The sequence below is a fragment of the Pezoporus flaviventris genome, unplaced genomic scaffold (assembly GCF_033815535.1).
Source record: "Pezoporus flaviventris isolate CSIRO_AGI_PZ_B2104156 unplaced genomic scaffold, CSIRO_AGI_Pfla_v1 ptg000025l, whole genome shotgun sequence".
NCBI lineage: Eukaryota > Metazoa > Chordata > Aves > Psittaciformes > Psittacidae > Pezoporus > Pezoporus flaviventris.
In genome coordinates, this window is record NW_026892573.1 from 14,810,941 (window position 1) to 14,830,204 (window position 19,264).

General features: G+C 40.5%; 1 protein-coding gene across 2 annotated transcripts in view; it reads left to right on the top strand.

Annotated features, from left to right (window-relative positions):
- The window catches only part of FLT3 (fms related receptor tyrosine kinase 3), a 39,263-nt gene that overhangs the window by 16,925 nt on the left and 3,074 nt on the right, over window positions 1–19,264 (top strand). The window contains exons 5-20 of one of the 2 annotated variants that reach the window (XM_061457565.1): window positions 2,133–2,250; window positions 2,976–3,112; window positions 3,626–3,765; window positions 3,847–4,000; window positions 6,877–7,042; window positions 10,525–10,631; window positions 12,154–12,265; window positions 14,445–14,623; window positions 15,305–15,417; window positions 15,524–15,656; window positions 15,741–15,845; window positions 16,671–16,781; window positions 17,537–17,690; window positions 18,051–18,178; window positions 18,569–18,693; window positions 19,042–19,164. In XM_061457565.1, coding sequence (XP_061313549.1) covers window positions 2,133–2,250; window positions 2,976–3,112; window positions 3,626–3,765; window positions 3,847–4,000; window positions 6,877–7,042; window positions 10,525–10,631; window positions 12,154–12,265; window positions 14,445–14,623; window positions 15,305–15,417; window positions 15,524–15,656; window positions 15,741–15,845; window positions 16,671–16,781; window positions 17,537–17,690; window positions 18,051–18,178; window positions 18,569–18,693; window positions 19,042–19,164 — 2,105 coding nt within the window. The remainder of the gene's footprint in view (window positions 1–2,132; window positions 2,251–2,975; window positions 3,113–3,625; window positions 3,766–3,846; window positions 4,001–6,876; window positions 7,043–10,524; window positions 10,632–12,153; window positions 12,266–14,444; window positions 14,624–15,304; window positions 15,418–15,523; window positions 15,657–15,740; window positions 15,846–16,670; window positions 16,782–17,536; window positions 17,691–18,050; window positions 18,179–18,568; window positions 18,694–19,041; window positions 19,165–19,264) is intronic. The other variant, XM_061457568.1, reaches the window with a different exon arrangement.

Here is a 19,264-nt window from a genome sequence, read left to right on the forward strand (position 1 = left end):
CCATAGGTCGTGGAGCTGTCTTCAGAGGCTGAAATCAAAACTGCAGACTGCATGAGAGTCAGCTTTTGCTACTCAATAAACCTCGTAACTGAACAAATAAAGATGGAAATGCATAGCAGCTCTCTTCTCCCCTATGGGAAATACCCTCTATGCCAGAAGGGACAAATTGAGGATGTATTTTGCATGGTCTCAAAGCTCATGGGCTAGATTTTCTTGCTTGCATCTTATCCTGTTTATTCTCAGTGTTGTCAGCTGGGCTATTACCTGGACCAGGTCAGGACACCACTTTTATGTTCTGGTCTCTGGTGCTCCAAAATCACCACCACTCCTCCTGGGCCTGTCTCTTGGGTCCATGCACTTCTCTCACAGCTTCTCCTTTCACAATTCCATGGCCAGCAAGAGTCACCACTAAGGGAAGGGGAAAGACAAGGTCTTTCTTCTCAGTGCCAGCCTTCACTTGCTTACTGAGTCTTCAGGTAAAACCCATCGTACTGCAGCTGCTCAGCACAAGGGTGCCTGAGAAGCTGAGATTTTAGCTGCTGCTAAATGCTCATGACAGCTCACCTGTGAGCTGTGACTTTTTGAAAGGCTCACAGTGGGAGCAGATTTGATTGAATTTTCTCAAGAATAACACAAGGGACATTTCTGATGCAAAGGCAACTGCTGCAACAAAATTCAAACTTCTGTTTTTAAGTAGAGGTGTCCAAGGACATAGATCAAAAGAAAAAAGACCCACACTGGCATGTTTTTGTTTTTTTTAACAGAAGATAAATTCTGTATAATTTTGTCTGGAGAGGGCCAAATTTAAAACTAAAAAAAGGAAAAGAAATTTCAAAGTAAGGAGAGGAAAACGTTCATCCAAACAGCTAAAAGACTGGAAAAGCCTTCTAGAGAAAGGTTTAATAGTACCGTTACTTACCTTGTTTTTAATAAATTGTGATAAATCAGCTGCTTTTATTCCCTCTTTGTTTTTAAAGCATTTCTTCTGCTTGACTTTTTTTCTCTCTCAGGTGTCTGAAGTGTCATCTCCAGTCTCTCCTTGTTTTATTGGAAGGCCTATTGCATGTCTCAATCATAATTTTAACAGCTTCATTGAGGAGACAGGGTATTAAATCTTCAATTAAACATTATCTTCTCTACTGTACCAATTAGGCTTTAGAGGTAAAAAGTGATATTGCATGTGCAAGCAATAGCAGTTTGAAACAGTCTCGTTAAAGATCTGCTCCATATCAATTGCTTGGATTGCATTCTTCTTGCTCCTGTGAATCTAATCATAATTTCATCTCTCATAAAATCCTTCAGTCTAGATGGGAATCCTTCAACTGAGATGTGAATCTCTAGAGGTTGAAAAAAAAACCTTTTAGGCCCAGCTTATAAGACATAAATGGAGAAAGAATTTGAAAATCCAGAAGTATTAGTTTCACCTTAGAATCATAAAACCAACTAGGTTAGCATGTCACCTTGCAGGCAATGGGGGAATGACTAAAGAAGATGTCCCTCTTCTGTGTGGAAGCTCTAATTTCATTTTAAAATGACCTAAAGCCAGAGTCAGTGCTCTGAATCAAATCTTTAGCAGTTTTAATACATCAAATTTATGTGCTTAGTCCAAGTCTGCGCCTGATGGATTGACGGACTGGGAGTTATCTAGAAACCTTTTCCCCCCAAGTTACAAGTACAGGTTAGAGAAGTCTGCTGGTTATCAGAAGTCATTATCACCCGTTGTTTTTCCATGGTGTATCTGATCTGACCAAATAGTATGCAAGGATCCCATTTTGTGTAGAGACTTTCTAGTCTCAACAGATACTCCACCAAAGGCCATGTTATTTCAAAAGGTATCTGTGCTCCTGCCCAGTGAAATGAATAGCAACCACAACAAATTCACACCTTTCAGTCTCAGGAATATCCTTTGGTGCAGGCTTTGATATTGGGGAAGCTGTGATTTAGCAATCAAGGCTGAAAATCTCATGAGACCAACCCACAATATCCCTAAGGCAGAATCGTTTTCTGTTCACTCAGCGTCGAAACCTCCTGAAACAAATTGCACCTCTGTAACTTCATGCACTACCAAATAAGCAAAACACTGTTTCAAAATGTTTTCAGTATTCTTAAACATTTGCATTATTTCTTAACAGAGAGACCAGGCAAACCCTATTTTAGGAAAAGGGAAGGATCAGATGCAATTGAATGCATATCTGAGAGCTACCCTCAGCCCTATGTGGAGTGGATATTTTGCAAAACACCTGAAAAGAGGTATGGTGTATGTTTATATGCCTGTTGAATCTCTAGGCTGAGTTCACCAACTTCTGAAGAAGGGGAAGGTTTTGTACTCCTTACTGTGCATAGTGAGCTGGGGAGATAACTGAAGAAGAGCTCTGGGGACAGAATTTTTTGAGACAGGTTCTGCCAGCTTGGTTGAAAAACTGTCACTGCATGATCCACTCTCCGGAGTGCTGCAACTCCTCTGGACTCACTCATACAGGCCCAAGTCCTTCTTATGTTGGGGGCCCCAGGGCTGAGCATGGTACTGCAAGTGTGGTTCTATTAATATATAAAGTTGAGTCTATTAATAGCAGGAATAATGCCTTTCTTTGCAGATTGTTGAGGTCTTTGGGATTTCTTTGGGATCTGGGTCTCATAAGGGCTGCTGGATTTGCAGCAGCTCCCACCACAGGAATTTAGAGATGCAATCTGAAAGCTCAGCCTCTATGATTTCATTCTTGTCCAGATTTTAGTCACAGCATTACCTGTCTAAGAGCCAGTTTGAGCATATTCAGGTTATTTCAGCTCATATTTCTGCCTAGGCTGTGACATTTTCTTTTCTTATCTTCACCTTTCCTAGTTCCTTTTTTATTCAGCTATGTAAGATCCAGTTTTCCCACTATTGTTTGCATAGTTTCATGGCTTGGAAATTTATCAGATTTATTTGTTTGAAGTTAACCAAATGAGTCAATGAATAATTGTGCTTGTAATTGCAGTTGCCCTGATAAAGTGCATGAAGAAACTGGGGAAATAGATGGCATACAGAAGATACATTATGAATTATTTCAAACTTATATATGGTGCTGTGCAGCTAATGACCTGGGCAGAGAATGCACTGGCGTCTTTACAATAGGTAACTTCCCTCTAAGTTTACTTACATGCAAGCTGGATCCTGCTGCTGAAGTTAGTTGCACTGCTCACCTGGGTATAATTTCTTTGATAAACTACTTGTTTGTATAATGTTATATGTTTGTATAATCACTGGAACAAATCTAACAATGAATATAATTGTTCTGTTACATGTTTAAAACCTAATTCTAATAGCTATTTGTAGCCTCTGTAAAAAATGTCTTGCCCTACATTTGCTAAATATCTGTTAATTTTTTCTTCATGTTTTTAGGACTACGGGGCATGAAAACACTCTTCAAAGTGTTCTCAAATATATACATTTATAAATAATTATAAATTGAGCTATAAATTCAGGTTTATTAGTCCGGTTCTTTTAAGCAAACCTGGCCCGAGCTAAGCTCTGTGCTGAACTGTGCCCTACAGATACCTTGTAAATTACATCAAAACTGTTGAACTAACTGAGCATTTTTCCAGGAAAAGTGATGGTTCTTTCAGTGACTATGTTTTGATTTTGTAGATTTAAATGAAAGACAAACAGCACCTTTACCTGAATTACTTCTTAAAGTCGGAGAACCGTTGCTGATCAGGTGCAGAGCTGTTCACCACAATTACAAATTCAGAATAAAACTAACTTTAGAAAGCAAAGAAGTTGAGCAGGTAAGAAGAGAGGGCATGTTTCAGGAGAGGTAACACTGGGCACTATCAACTGATTAAATGGAAATCTCTGTTGAAAACTAGGATCGCCGGTTTGAAGGATTAGAATATCAAACCGATTACTCAGCAATTCGGATCCACTATGTGTTTGCTTCAGCGGCAGGAAGAAGTGATAGCGGACGTTATACCTGTTCTTCTACTGCTCATCAGAATCAAACTGCTTTGGTTACAGTTTTAGGTAATTCCAACCCCAGTGTTAATTTTATCCCTCAGTTGGTTATTTTTGTTTTCCATGTGGCAATTGTTTGCTTGCAGGTAGGCAGCATATGTTTATAGTTCCTTTTCTAAGAAAAAAGTCTGACTTACTGACAGTCTAGGGGAGCCAAGACATTAACCTGAACTAAGTCATTCTGGTACATGAAGATAATCAACCTTTAAATTATATTGCTTTTCAAATAATTCCCATTAAAAGACAGTCCTTTTGGAAGTTAAATACTAAAGATGTACCAGGCCTGATATAGGTCTGAGAGGAAGGAATCAAACAGATATAAGATTCTTGGTGGTGGGCTTTCTCACTCAAAACCCAGAACAAGCATTGATAGGTCTGATGGAAAACCTGAAACTCGAGAGACTACTCCAACATTATTGCTTGTTCTGCATGTCTCCTGCTTTCCATGTGCTGAAGGAAACCATCTTCTTAAGACCAAGCTATACAAGGACTGAAAATTTAAAAAATCAAAAGCATACCAAAGGAAACATCATTCTACTTAGCAATATGTTGATTTAAAAGCCAGGGGAATTGAAGTTAGTTCAAAATATCCTCAACTGCAAACTTAGTCAGATTGAAATAATGTACAATGAGTCATAAGTCTGGAAACAAGGTATAGAAAGGAAAGCTGTAGTTAGGACTCTACTGCTGGAATACACACTTTCCCAGTGCAATGCCCTCTTTTCAGTTTCTGCCTCCCACTGAGCAGGAAGTTCACTCATCATTTACAATAACTGAGTACAATACCTGGGCATTTTTTCTGCACACATCTTCCTAGTAAACAGGAAGGCAGGAGTGAGAGGGTGATGTAGAGCTAGAGCAAGATCCTCTGTTTTCTCAGTACTGACACCCAGTTCAGAAATAGTGGTTTCTTAGATCTATGAGCTATTAGGTCTGAGTATGTGTCACAGTAATAGAAGATATTTCGGTCACTGTTCATGGAAGGATTTCTGAGTAGGGTATTTTTTAACTGGAATATGCCGAGCTGTAGTGATTGTCTGTACCCTCTTTAAGATCCTTTATGCCAACAAAACTGAGGGCTTATTGGCTTTGATGATGAGAAAATCTATTTATTTACTTACATGGTGGATTAAAGTGGGGGGATGTTGTCACCTGGCTAACAAGAGTGCTTCTCTCTCCAAGGTTATACAGGTACATCATGTGCCTCTGAACCACCCCAACCTTTAGCCTAATGTACTAATGTCAACCATTGTTGGTGTGAATTTATGCTATCATCCCAGCTTCAATTTTGTCAGTGGTACAGGTACAGATTTCACTCGGTTGTCCATGGCACAGGGTGACAGTTTCTGAAATGATCCTACCTTTAATCATCACAGTTCATGAGTCAGCACCTACAGTCACACTGGGAATGGTCATGATGTAACTTAACCACAAGAAAACTGATTTGGTTGACACACACTGCATGGCCTGGGGGGGTTGGCTAACATTAACTACATTGGTGAGTGGTCTTCTGATCTCTAGTAATGCCTTGCATCCACAGAGTTCTGGTTTTGCTTTTTGCTAATTGATACTTAACCAAGTTATCCTACCTTGTGTAGCTAGTCAGGTCAGGCAGGGTGGTTAAGCCACTTTAAAGCACAAACCACCATTTATTGTGGTTTTCTGAGAGTTTTCAGATAGTATTTTGTAAGCCAGTAAGATAGACAGGGATAGAACATGCCAAGCAAGATATAAGGTTTCAACCAGAAGAAAAACACTCAAAAAGTAAAAAAACAGTCCAGCAATATTTCTACAGTGCAGTTTTTCACCGTATGGCTGGTTAAACACTGGCACAAGTTTCCAAGAGGTTGTAAAGCCTACTTCCTTGGAGATACCAAGCTCAACTGGATGTGGCTCTGAGCAATCTCACCCAGTTGGACTTGCTCTGAGCAGAGGCTGGACTAGACATCTCCAGAGAACTCTTCCAATGTATATGATTCCATGATTTTTACAGAGCTGATCCTAGCCCCACTGATGTCTTTAGGACATCCTCCTCCCAGATATCTGCTATTGTTTGGGTGGGATTCATTTCATGTCATGAGACGTCTAACCCCAGCAATGACTTTGGTTCCTTCAGCAGTCCATGTCAAGAAACAGATATTTTCAGATATTTTATCATCTTATCATTTTAGGATGGGATATATCTGGACATGCCTCTCTCATTCCAATGAGTTTATCAGAGGTCAAAACAAGTAGCTTAGGTGGGTTACCAAACTTCAGACAGCTCCGTTAGGTGAAACTAATCCCACCCTAGCAGGGCAAGTGCCAGCAACTTACAGTTCACACACACCTTCAAAACACATTTTCATGTTGCTGTTGTCTTGCATCAAATTTGTGGAATTGAGATGGGGAAATAAAGGAGCAGCTGCAAGACTCATTAGCAAAATCTTCAGCGCATTTCAGGGAAGGAGAAACAACTGCTGTCAACATCTGATTATTCTAATAGTGCCACCTGCTTCTGTCTTCTGATAGAGGAGAGCCAGAAGATGCAGCCATTAGCACCTGAAACACACCTAAACAAACCAAATACAGAATGGTGGTGGTGGCCCTGTGGCTCCGTACGGTGGACCAGGGAGGAACCAGGGCACTTTGGAAGGACTCTGGTTTGACCAAATATGCAACTTCAGCAGTCTGAGATCATTTGTCTGCAGCTGGGCACAATGACATCATTTCAGTACTATTTTGAAGTATTATCTTATTTTGATTAGTAGGATGCCTATTGTGATGTAACATGGTGCTTTTTTTTTGCTTGTGATTGCCAAAATGAAAAACATACAGATGGCAAAATTCCTTCATTAAGCAGTTCAGCCTTTATAATATATATATTATTTAATTTTTTTTTTCAGAAAAGGGATTTATAAATATAACCGACTCTAAAGAAGAATTTGAAATTGGTGAAGAAGCATTTTGCTTTGAAGTTAACTTTACAGCATATCCATCAGTTAGATGCATGTGGCTATCTTCCCAAAAAACATTTCCATGTAAACAAAGTTACAGCATGGATGGACGCAGGTACTTGAATAGTTTGGTAGTTTGATATAATAATGCCTTGTCTTTGTATCTCATTTGGACTGCTTACTGTCCATGTTTTGTACTATTTTTCTGTTTTTTAAATGTGGTGGTGAAGCTGTGTTAACAAAAGGTGCTCAAACATGATTTTGGGTTTCAATAGCAGTTCATGTAAATAACTTCTAGAATCAAGTTATTCTCCATGTTATAATAAACCCTTTGGTAAATTAAGCATGTAGCCTTTTGTTTATCTGCATTTTGCTATTCCCTTTCTCTCTAACACAGTTTCTCAGTTACAGATCTGTTTCGGTTTTCATACTGGATCACAAGTTCTACATGTTCCCCTTTTGTCATCCTGTTCTTGATGATGTTCCCAGTGTCTTTCAGACCACTTATATCAAGTCTAAGTCCACGCAGTTTCCCAGGCCACTGTTAGATCTGTTCGACTATGCCACAGAAACATACCGTTCTGCTTGTTACCTAGGTCATGTACTCTTCCACTGCTGCAAAACATGTTTTGAATAAACCTGTTAGTTATCTACCTTTTCTGTTATTTCCTACAATGAAGTTCTGGCATGAATCCTACTCAAGGCTAATGTTTTCTCCATTCCTTAGGCCTTCTAGTTTCTTGATAACATTATCTAATTTCCTTCAGAGACTCTTTCAAAGTAGTCTCATGGCTTTCAAGGTAACAACTCTTATTCACCTCAATGAAAATAAAACTAAGCTGCTCTTTTAAAGTTTTCACTTTAAAGCTATGTAGGGCCTAGGCAGGAATTAACGTGGCTGCACAGATTTTTTTCTTATATTCTTAAAACCTCTCTTAGCATCTGCATGAAACTGTGCTACAGCCATGATTATTATTTTTATCATTTCTTTCCTTAGTATTTTGGTGCACTCAATTTTATCCACTAGCTTCTCAAGTCATTTTTGCAACAGACTGGCCTTTCCATCTGCCCTAGAAGGTGCATTGGAGTCAGATCTTCATGAGGTTCCGAGACAGCTCAGTTCAGACTAGTAAACTGTCATCTCCTAGCAATAGCCACAGGAACTCTGTCCCTGCTGATAAAGCGAGGACTGTCAACAAACTTTGATAGCTGTGGGTGTGTGTTGGTGACTAATCTGCAGTGCCTGACATGGGCTAGCCAAATCTGTTCTTTATGATCACTACTGATTTTGGAAATGAGGTTTCAGGGGACAGCCGTGAGCATTTGCTCATCCTTGTCCAATAGGTACCTCCCTCCAGCTGATAAGGCCTAGTTGATTTGCTTTGCAGCTGGTATTGGTCTCTTCTCACCACTCATAAGAACAGGGGCCAGTTTTGCTTGAATGATTGACAGCTGCTGTAAATTAAATCTGGATAAGAAGGTGCTGCAGGTTGGGCCAACAATAACAATTTTGAGACCTCCAGAAATAGCTTACGTAACTCTCATTAATGGGTCAGGTGCAGCTGGTGGTGGCCTGGGATCTATGAGTCACATCAGATAGCCTTTGCAGCACAGCACCAACAATTGTCGAGAGCTGATCATCACCTGCTGCCAGAGAAAATCTCAGCCCGTGTCCTGGAGAAGTGCATTCCAGGGCAGCCCTGCACCATCCACGGCCACGATCATGGCCATGGGCAGCTCACTGCCCCAAGTATCACTGGAGCTTGGCCTAGAGATTGCTTCAGACAACTTATCCATCCATCTGACTATGCTGTCAATTAAATATTTTTTTTTAGGTTCATTTTAGGTAATTATACTTTGTGTTTGTTCCTTTGTCATCCAATTTATCTTATGGAAAAATATAATTGAGGGAAAAATCCATTAATTTAGTGATTATTTCATCTGACAAGTACATTCTTCTGTACAAACATTCCCCACAGCTGTTCAGTTTTGGTTGAATACTAGCATTGGATAGACACGCCTCCTCTGAGGAAAAGAAGTAGAGGTAGATATTTCATTCAGTTTGAAGCAGCAAGGGGTAGGGAGTTCAGGAAATACTGCCTGCAGCTGTAGCACTGCAAACTTCATTGTGATTTTAAAGCAGAATGTTTCTTGAAGCAAAACAAATAAAGATCATCATATATCTTCATGTATTGTGAATCTAACTTTGCACATTTTAGTTAACTTCTGTGTAACCATGTCTCCCAACACTTCTACTTTACTCCTTTCATATCCTTCTTCATTTCCTGTTTTTCTGCATTTTTGATTTCTGCCATTTCCTTACCAAATTGTTCCTCCTGATTATAGATCATATTAAATTTATTAATTAACTCTGTCCCCTTCTTTAGTTTCTAATTTCAAGTCCCAAGGATTCACCTCTTTTGTCACTGCCCTACATGTTTCCAGACATTCCTTCGGAATTTCCATTTTCTGTTTGCTTTTGTTGACTCTCTGCTTTAGCACACTGCTGATTTTCACTTCCCTCCTAAGAGCAAATCATACACAGAGCGACCTCTGTTAAATTTATAATATTTATCTCACATCCCTTTGTGTTTTCAGTTACCAAAGACATGCTTTATATTATTTTCTCATTACTTTATTAAGATTTAATTCTTCAGACCTAGGATTTCAAAAGCAACAGATGATTTGTGGCTTCTTCTGCCTTCAGTATCCATTTTGAGGTAGCTTAAAAGGGGTCTGATTTAAAAAAATCCTTGAGTTCAGGGACATCTTTAAGGCCACTTCAGGTGAAGACATTCAAAAGTCAGTAACTGTACGGAGTTGCTGCCTTAGTCAAAAGGCAAAATTGCCAGTGGCTTCCATGTGAGTTCTCCCAGTTTAGAATTGCCAAAGCAGTTTAGAATTGCAAGGTGATACTTAATTCTTTTGTATGTATCTTGCTTAATGAGAAATATCCTGGGTTTATTTCTCTAGATTTCTTACTTCACAAATTGCTGGTATAGGCTGTCTGGTTTTAATTTCTGCTTCAAACCACCAGATATTCTGCTTGCCTTTACCACAGAAATTTAGTTGGGGCTTCCTAACCAGTTATCTTTGAGCAGCCAGACAAATCATCTGTCCCCAAAATCTGCCCTCATCTCCTCCATCTAAGAGAGATTTTCTGAAGTGCCTTTTAATGTTGATGAACTGCAATAGCTGCCATTTAAATTTGACAATCATCATTTTGACTTCGACAGTATTAGATTTACAGTTGGACTCAATGATCTTTAGGGTCTTTTCTAATCTAAATCATTCTGACACCATGAATTATATATGTTGTCTTCCAAAGGATTGGTAATAAAATCACATTCTGACTGTTCACGTGTACTCCAGGAACTATGAAGAAAATTGCAGAACTAACTCAATAGCAGGAAACAAATATCCTCTCATCAAGACTGTTACATTCTGGGATTTATATTGTCTAAGCAAAAATAATTTCATCTGGGTTCCTCATTAGAAGATGTTGGATTGTTTCAAACATGTATGCACCCTGACTACATCTGGAATCTTTTTAAAGTCAATTGTTTGTCCATTTCCCTCCTTTTCTTTACTCCACAGCATTTCATCAAAGTTCTGCAACCATCAGCACCGGTCTGGAGTATACGTATTTTATGCCGAAAATGATGATACAGTCGTGACAAAAAAATTCACTCTGTACGTGAGAAGTAAGTGAGAAAATAATCCCTGTGAAGATTTGTCAAAGTCTGCAATTTTGCCACTGGTATAAATGGAGCTAAGATGTTTGTTTTCCCTTGGTATTCCCCATTTCATTTACCTAGGTTTATTGTTGACAATGGAGGACCACAAGGCAAAAACGTGATTCCCTTCACTCTGCACTACACTACTGAAATCCAGGCTCTGGGTCAGAGAACGATGCTGGCTGCCTGTGTGTTGTGTTTCTTCTGTTGGTCAGGGATGGAAAACAGAAGAAGGAGGAGGAAGTTATTAATTTTTTTGTCTTCCCTTTAGTTTGCTGTAAACAGAGATGACAGAATATGAGAAATGAGTCATACACTGAGAAGAATAATGCTTCTTCAGAAAACCACAAAGCCTGGGAGCTCAGTAAAATACAGAGTATTTTATTGTAACTCTACAGAGCCAGAATATCATAGAATCATACAACAGTTAGGGTCAAAGCCCCATCCAACCTGGCCTTGAACACTGCCAGGAATGGGGCAGCCGCAGCTTCTCTGGGCACCCTGTGCCAGTGCCTCAGAGCCTACTTAGTGAAGAATTTTTTTGTAATGTCTAATCCTAATGTCTCCCCTCTTTCAGCTTAAAGCCTTCCCCCTTATCCTGTCACTACATGCCCTTGTAAAAAGTCCCTCTCCAGGTTTCTCCTAGGCCCCCTTTAGGTGTTGGAAGACTGTCATAAGGTCTTCCCTGAGCCTTCTCTTCTCCAGGCTGAAGAAGCCTGTGTAGAGACCCCATGAGATACACAGTGAAAGGAAACACCCTCATTAGGTGTTAGCTTTCTATGGCACATTTATGTTATTTTTTTCCTAATGGCACTTGTGAGTTAATGTAGTTAGTCTGGAGACCCTTTGGTGTGTAAAACGTGTATTAGGGCTGCAATGTTTCATATACCCCTGCCCTCAAGTAACACACATGCAGAGTGTGCCCAATGCTCCCAGTTATCTCAGTTCTGCCACGCAACTGCAGCACCCTCTCACCCTTGCTCTAGGTCAGATCAGGAAGCATTATTTACTACATATTATTTATACAGGGTTCCTTTGTGCACATTTTGTATAAGCTGGGCACCCAGGCCTGGGGTGTCAGGGGAGTCCTAGGGCTGACTGCTTGCTCTGAGTTAGAAAAGCAGAAGTCAAGGTTCTAATTTTGGCTCTGCCACTGTTTTGGTCTGGCTGTGCCTGTACAGAGAAGCAGCTGCTCCTCTTGCCTTGCCCACACTGCCATCCTGCAGAGCCGAGGCAGGGAGCTGTAGGAAGACTGATGGCTGTACTCACCTCTCACAGTGACGTGTGGGTGGGTTAGTTTGAAAACACAGAAGCAGACCTTGGTCTTGGCAGAGTGACATTGCCCCATAAATGTCAAGGTTTTGGTCACTGAAGTGCTGACAGAAATTATCTTGTGTTATATTTTGTTGTCTCTGCCCATGGCAGGGGATTGCAACTAGATGGTCTTTTCCAACACAAACCATTATATTATTCTATTATATTGTTGCAGGAAAGCCCGAAATAAAGATGCAGTGGCTGTTCAAGCAGATCTCCTGCATCGCTGACAGTTACCCTGCCTCATCCTGGGTTTGGAGGAGCTGTTCCGAGCTGAACTCATCCAAGTAAATACATTTCCCTCTTTTTTATTCATTGCAAATAGCATATCTGATCTATCCTTGGTTAAATGAGGACTGGCCTGTAAGAAAACAAGTGTAAAATGCACCTTTGACCATTTGTACAAGGGCCAATGTGTCACGCTCCAGGAAATCACCAAAACTAGAGAAAGTTTCCCAATTTTTTTTTATTGTCATGAAATGAAGTCTATAAAGGTGTGTATCTCAGGCTCTTTACAGTGAAATAAACCCCACAAGGTTTATAGCAACAGTCAGGTAGTTACAAAATCAAATCTGAGTTTTCCTCTTGGCCTGTCAAAGGTACAGGTATTCAGGGAATGCATTGGTTAATACAGGCTTGATTAATTAGGTAAGCTTTGATTAATACAGCTGTTACAGTGACCTGTTATCAAAGCCAGTGAAGTCAGTGTACTGGTTTTGGCTTGGGTAGAATTTTCTCCACAGTAGCTGGTGTGGGGATGTGTTTCAGATTTGTGCTAGAAACAGTGCTGATAATTCAGGGTTGGTTTAGGTACTGCTGAACTGTGCTTACACAGAGCCAAGGCCTTTTCTGCTCCTCACACCACCCCAGCAGCAAGGGAGCTGGAGGTGTGCAAGGAGTTGGGAGAGGACACAGCCAGAACAGCTGATCCCAGCTGACCAAAGGGATATACTGGACGGTATAATGTCATGCTCAGCATGTAAACCTGGGGAAGAAGGAGGAAGGGGGAGGTTTGGAGTGATGGCTTTTGCTTTACCTGTTAAACTGTCTTTATCTCAGCCCATGAGTTTTCTCACTTTTACTCTTCTAATTCTTTCCTCCATCCCATGGTGGGGAGTGAGTGAGCAGCTCTGTGGGGCTTCCTTACCAGCTGGGGTTAAACCGTGACACTCAGTGAGAGTGTTTCTATTTCCTCTATTTATCTGGGGCAATGAGTCAGGCCCTAAAATTTCAAAAGATGCTAAAACAGCTTTGAGCTGTTTTATAAACCCTGCAGTTTTTATTTAGATATTTCAAAAAATAATATTCCTGTGCTGCAGAAAAGTGCTAAGTCAAAGCATCTTTTCGAAGACTGTGGATAAAGCTCTAAGTATTTTAAGCAGATATTAAAAACAAAATATCTAGATGATTTTCTTATCCATAGCTCTGAAAAGGCTTCCTAACATGATCTGTGCAGAAATGGAAGAGGAAAGAAAACATCCAGCTAGTGATTTTAAAGTAGTCCTTAAATCAGCTTTCTGGAAAGAAAATGCCGTGACATTTCTTTTCTTGGGAACTTCCATATATAGAAGTTAGGGCTTCATGTAGAGCTGAATTAATTTTATTTACTTACCTCTTCATTTATTTGTGTGACAGTAAATTAGTAAGCTGATGAATGAAAGAAAAGCTAAATAAATAATAAACAAAATAATCTCTGTGGAGGCTTACTTTCCCTTGAATATAATGTTCCCTCTTTCTATGTATCAGGTCCTAAATAACTCATTGATACAGGGTAGATGCTCTCCACTATCAGTGAGTGAAATTTTTCATTGAAATCCTATAGTTGTGAATGCTCCATCCCTGGTGGTGTTCAAGGACAGGTTGGACCGAGCCTTGGGTGGCATGGTTTAGTGTGAGGTGTCCCTGCCCATGGCAGGGGATTGGAACTAAATGATCTTAAGGTCCTTTCCAACCCTACCTATTCTATAATTCTGTGATTCTAAATCACACACCTGAAGGGAAAGGAGTTAGAACTTTGCTACTGGTCCATTTTGTACTATTTGTTTTAGTAGGGGCTCATTTGGAGCTGCTCCATGATTTGGGTGCTTGCGGTAATGGTGAAATCAGTGGGAATAGATGTGCTGAGGGGGGATTGTGTCAGCTGTGAAAGTCTGGAGATCCCAATGGTTAAGCAGTGCAGGTGCCCTGCCAGGGCAGTGGTGGGACTGAGAGTAAGCCCAGTGTGGGAGATAGGGAGCCCAGTTCAACCCCTGCAGACCCCATCATGTCCATCACCAAAAATGAGATTGGAAACTGCTCTGAAGCCTCACTCTAACAGTGACAAATAAAACCCAATCTCGTCTATCCCTCCCTCTATCCCTCCTAGCACAGACATATCACAGAAGACATGTTTTGAACCAGCCACCTTCTACCCTGGAAAATGACATCGTGAGCCAAAAATCAGAACTGGTCTGCTTTCTTTTTCAGCTGTACAGAAGAAATCACTGAGGGGATTCACAACTTGTTACCGGAGAGGAGATCCCTGGGGTCATGGATTTCTAGCAGTACTTTAGATGTAAAGGAGACAGCAACAAACTTCTCTGTGGAGTGCTGTGCAAACAATTCTGCTGGTTCATCCTGTGAAAAGAATTTCATTAACCTATCAGGTACCATAAAACAGTGTTTTAGCACAGGTTTTCTCAATTAAAGCTGTCATTATAGATCTTACGGTATTTTAGGCCTGGCTAAATGGCTGACCATGCCATGGCATTGTAAGTAAAAAAAAACTAAAAAGTATTTTAGGCCTGGCTAAATGGCTGACCATGCCATGGCATTGCAAGTAAAACACAAGTGCTGTTTGTATACACTGGGGGAAACAGTGGATGAATGGGTGAGTCAGGTCTCTTTTCCCTGGTGCCAAAGCAGGGGCCTCCCTCGTTAAAATGAGCAGAAATTTCATACAAATATGAAGTGCTGAATAGAGCCGTGGCAATGTTGGGTCTGCTGTTTATTTCATCTTAGTAATCCCTAACTGAAGCGTGAAGGCAACAGCTTTGGGAAGAGCTGAAGCCACTTTGGTAGTTGGAAGGTGCTGGCCCTTGTTCCTCTCCTGGAGGTCACCATGGTGCTGCCAGAAATGCCCATGGGAGCTCTCCTCACCCCATGGGGGTCATTGCACACCTAGGCAAGAGCATGACTGAGCCAACAGAGACACCCAAGAGTCAGTCCCTGTGTGGCAAGCAGGAGTGAGTACTGGGGAAAAGACTTTAAACTGTGGGTTCTCCTTGTACCTTTAGCTGTACACGCAAAGCTCTGATTCAATGAGTAGTAATATGTATCTCTTAAAGTTGCAGGAGCTGTTTCTCCTCCCCTGGACAGTACTGCCTTCTATGTCTCTGTTGGATTTTTCCTCCTATTGATGGCTTTCTTGTTTATACTATATTTTCATAAATACAAAAAGGTAAAAACAAATATGAATACCCATCCTTTCTTCTGTTATTCCTACCAGGCTGTTTCTCCTTCTCTAAGACTTATTCCACTGTTGTTTTTTTTTTTATCTTCCAAAGCAATTTAGGTACGAAAACCAGCTGCAAATGATTCACATTATAGGTCCATCAGATAACGAGTATATCTACATTGACTTCAGAGAATTTGAATATGATCTCAAATGGGAATTTCCCAGGGAAAATCTGGAGTTTGGTGAGCAGTCCCTAAGGCAAACCCCAGTGCTGGTAGCCTGTGCCGTACCAACTGTGAATAAGATTGGCATATTGTGTCTTTTAGGACAGGTCCTTGGTTCTGGGGCTTTTGGGAAAGTGGTAAATGCAACAGCTTATGGAATTAGCAATGCAGGAGATGCAGTCCAGGTTGCAGTCAAAATGCTAAAAGGTATGATAAACTCTGGGTGCCTATTACAAGCAATGATGTATTCTAGCAGCTCTGAAGCAGAAGTGGTGCTGGAAATCCCTTTATACACAAACTTCTACCAGTTACACCTCACCAATACCTCATTTCAAAATCCTGTTTCAGTTTGAAAAGGTACTGCTGAAGTGCCTTCTTCCTGTAGGATGTCCTATACAGCAGAGGTCTGCATCATGTGTGGAAGGATGAAACTGCTCTGCTCTGAAGAGAATGAATGCAAATTCATAGTGCAGGTTAGCCTGCTGGTCACATTGGTGACTCTGTGGACTTTGGTGTAAGATCCCTTTGTCTTGTAGTGCTGTCTAGCTGTTGTACTCCCCTCACCTGCTGTGCCTGAGGTTCACTGAGATCATGAAGACCAAATGCGTGCTGAAAAACAAGACTAAAGCTATTACTGAAACACAGAGTTTTCCTTAGCTATGGGAGTGCAACTGGTTGCATGCCATATGGCTGTTAAGACATTTTTCTCTTGCCAACAGGGTTGACTGCCATTTTCTCTGTGCTTGTGAACACCTTAATAATTGCTGTTTTTCCTTGTCAGCCCAAGAATAACAAATACTAACATTTTATGACTGCCTTCCCAAACATTCAAATGACCCATGCTAACACACATGTAGTTTTCACCTTTGGCTGAATCTTTTTATACTGCACAACAATTTTTTAGGATGTTCCCAAGTGTACTGTCAATCCAATGAACTTGAAATGAAGACTTGCCTGTGACAAAGCATCGCAACCATTGACATTTTTATTTCTTTGCTGGAGATTTCCAAATCTTTGTTATTGCTTTTACAGAAAAACCTGATGCTTCAGAAAAAGATGCTCTAATGTCTGAGCTGAAAGTGATGACTCACATTGGAAGCCATGAAAATATTGTGAACCTACTAGGAGCTTGTACTGTGTCAGGTAACCTGCAATTGTAGAAGGGTACCAGTTAAAACCGCCGGAATAACAAGGACTCCTGAACAGAAAAAAAGTACCAAAAACTTGGTTTCAACTTTTGTTGAAAGCAGTATTAAAAACATCCAAGACATATTTAGTCGCCTGCTGTTTCTCAGGCTGCTGTTTCTCAGGCTGCTGTTTCTCTCTTCATCCCAAATCCTGTCTTTGCCCAACCAATTTTGCTTTTCTGTGCTGATCCAAAACAAAATGAAAATGAGCTGAAAGCAAAGTTAAGGCCATGGATGTGTACAGATATGAGTGCTTTCTCACTGAACTTGCATGAAGTGATACAACAAGCCTTCTGTAGAAGAGGTTTTCATGTTACAGTGGTGATGGCACTGATATGGGTTAGTTTATTAAGTGAAAAAAAAATCTTATCTGGTGTGAGGTGCTTTTGTATCCACGTGGTTTTGTTCACATAACAAATTTTAATTTGTTCTTTTTTAATCATGTGGCTCCCCAGATAGTGAAGTTGGAGAAAGAAAGCGGAAAATGACTGCAAAATAGACAGGAAAGAAAAGAAATGAAAAAGAGCAGGGATGGGGGTGGCACCCAAAGGAAGGAGAGAAGTGAATAATGAAAAGAGGTACAACTGGGGAAGGAAGATGCATGGGATGCCTAATACTGATTAGTTCTGAGAGAAGATGTGACATTATTAGGGCTTTAATGGGGAGGGTGCCATAGTTAGCAGGAAGAATTTACATCTCCAACTATTTCAGGACCAATCTACTTGATATTTGAATACTGTTGCTATGGTGACCTTCTGAATTACTTAAGGAGCAAGAGAGAAGAGTTTCACCGGACATTGGCGTATGTTTTTAAACAGCACAACTTCAGCTTTTACCACAATATTCATTTGAACCAAAATTCCAGGTAAAGCATTCAGCAGCAGTTTAATGCTTTATAAACTACTGTCTCCTTTTAAGCTGCATTCTCAGCTGTGCTGTAAGTTGCTGAAATCACTGAATTCATGACAATGTGTCTTCACATACTTTAATAAGCAGTACCTTAGGGAGGAACTGAGATTTGATTCTCCCTATGATGTTCTTCACACTGGACTGCAAAAGACAAGTAATATCTTTTTCTCTTTCCACTTTCGAGAAGACTCATGTCTGTGCCCAGGTTTTTAATGGCAATAACTGATCATGCTTTTTTAGTGCAAAAAATAGTTTATGTGAAGAAGATTATGAGATATACTGGGTGTAACCTTTGAAAATGTGTCATCCACTCCAGGAAGGGAACTCACCTCAAGTATAATGTGAATGCAGCTGTATGGAGAGAAGATGAATTTGAAGTCACACAGAGCCAAAACATAAATATGGCATCTGGATCAAATGGGATTGTGCTGCCTTCTGAGGAAGGTAATTGCTTCTATCTCTAGTAATTCTGTTATTATTGTACTTATTATGTTATTGCTCTAACTAGACAAGATTCAGTGACACAGGAGGCCCCTTTCTGTCATATGCCTCTGTTCTCTTCTAGCAGGAATTTTGCTGGAGAAGGATTCAACAGCACTTAAGATGAGAGGTTTATGTCTCTGAGTATTTTTCATGCAAATACTCATGCATAGTATTTGCATGAAAATATTCTTTCCTTTACTTTGTATCTGAACAAAGGATGCAAAAGATGGATTCTCTTTGTGATGTTGTCCTTGGTAGGAGCATGTGAAAATCCTTACCGCAATCAATGGAATTAACCGGATAGTAAGTAAGCCCATGGAAAACTCATTACTTCTGGTTGGTTTTTTACAGATGAAATTAGATGTGGAAGCAGATTGATGGATGAAGAGGAGGACTTTAATGTGCTCACTTTTGAAGACCTTCTTTGCTTCTCTTATCAAGTTGCCAAAGGAATGGAGTTTCTTGAGTCCAAATCGGTATGATGAAGGGTAGGAAATTGTTTAGAGAGAAAAGGAAGCAAAAACAGGTCAGTCAGACTGAAGAATAGAGCCACTCAGTGGCAGGTTGGAACTATGCCTCCTTCCCTGGCTTTACAGCAAAGACTGGATTGCAGCTTTAGACATGACCCTGAGTAAGACCCTGCACACTTCTACCTGCTCTGGCCCTGTCCCCCTGCCAGGACAACCAGGGACTACCCAGCTCGCTCATTCTCCAAATTGTTTAAGTGGAAGGAGGCATCAGTTCAGGGAACTCTGTCTGAGACAAGGGAATTATCCTTTTCTGATACCAAATGCTGCAGTGCTAACCTTCCTTTTTCTTCTAAGTGCATTCACAGAGACCTTGCTGCCCGAAATGTACTAGTGACCCATAGAAAAGTGTTGAAAATATGTGACTTTGGCCTTGCCAGAGACATAATGAACGACTCCAACTACATTGTCAGGGGCAATGTAAGTTCTTGTGTGCTCTCTGTTTTTCATGCCATTGTAAAAATGACAAGGAACCAAGAAAGCGAAGCCTTTCATTTTCAAATTCCATGTTAGCTTTATG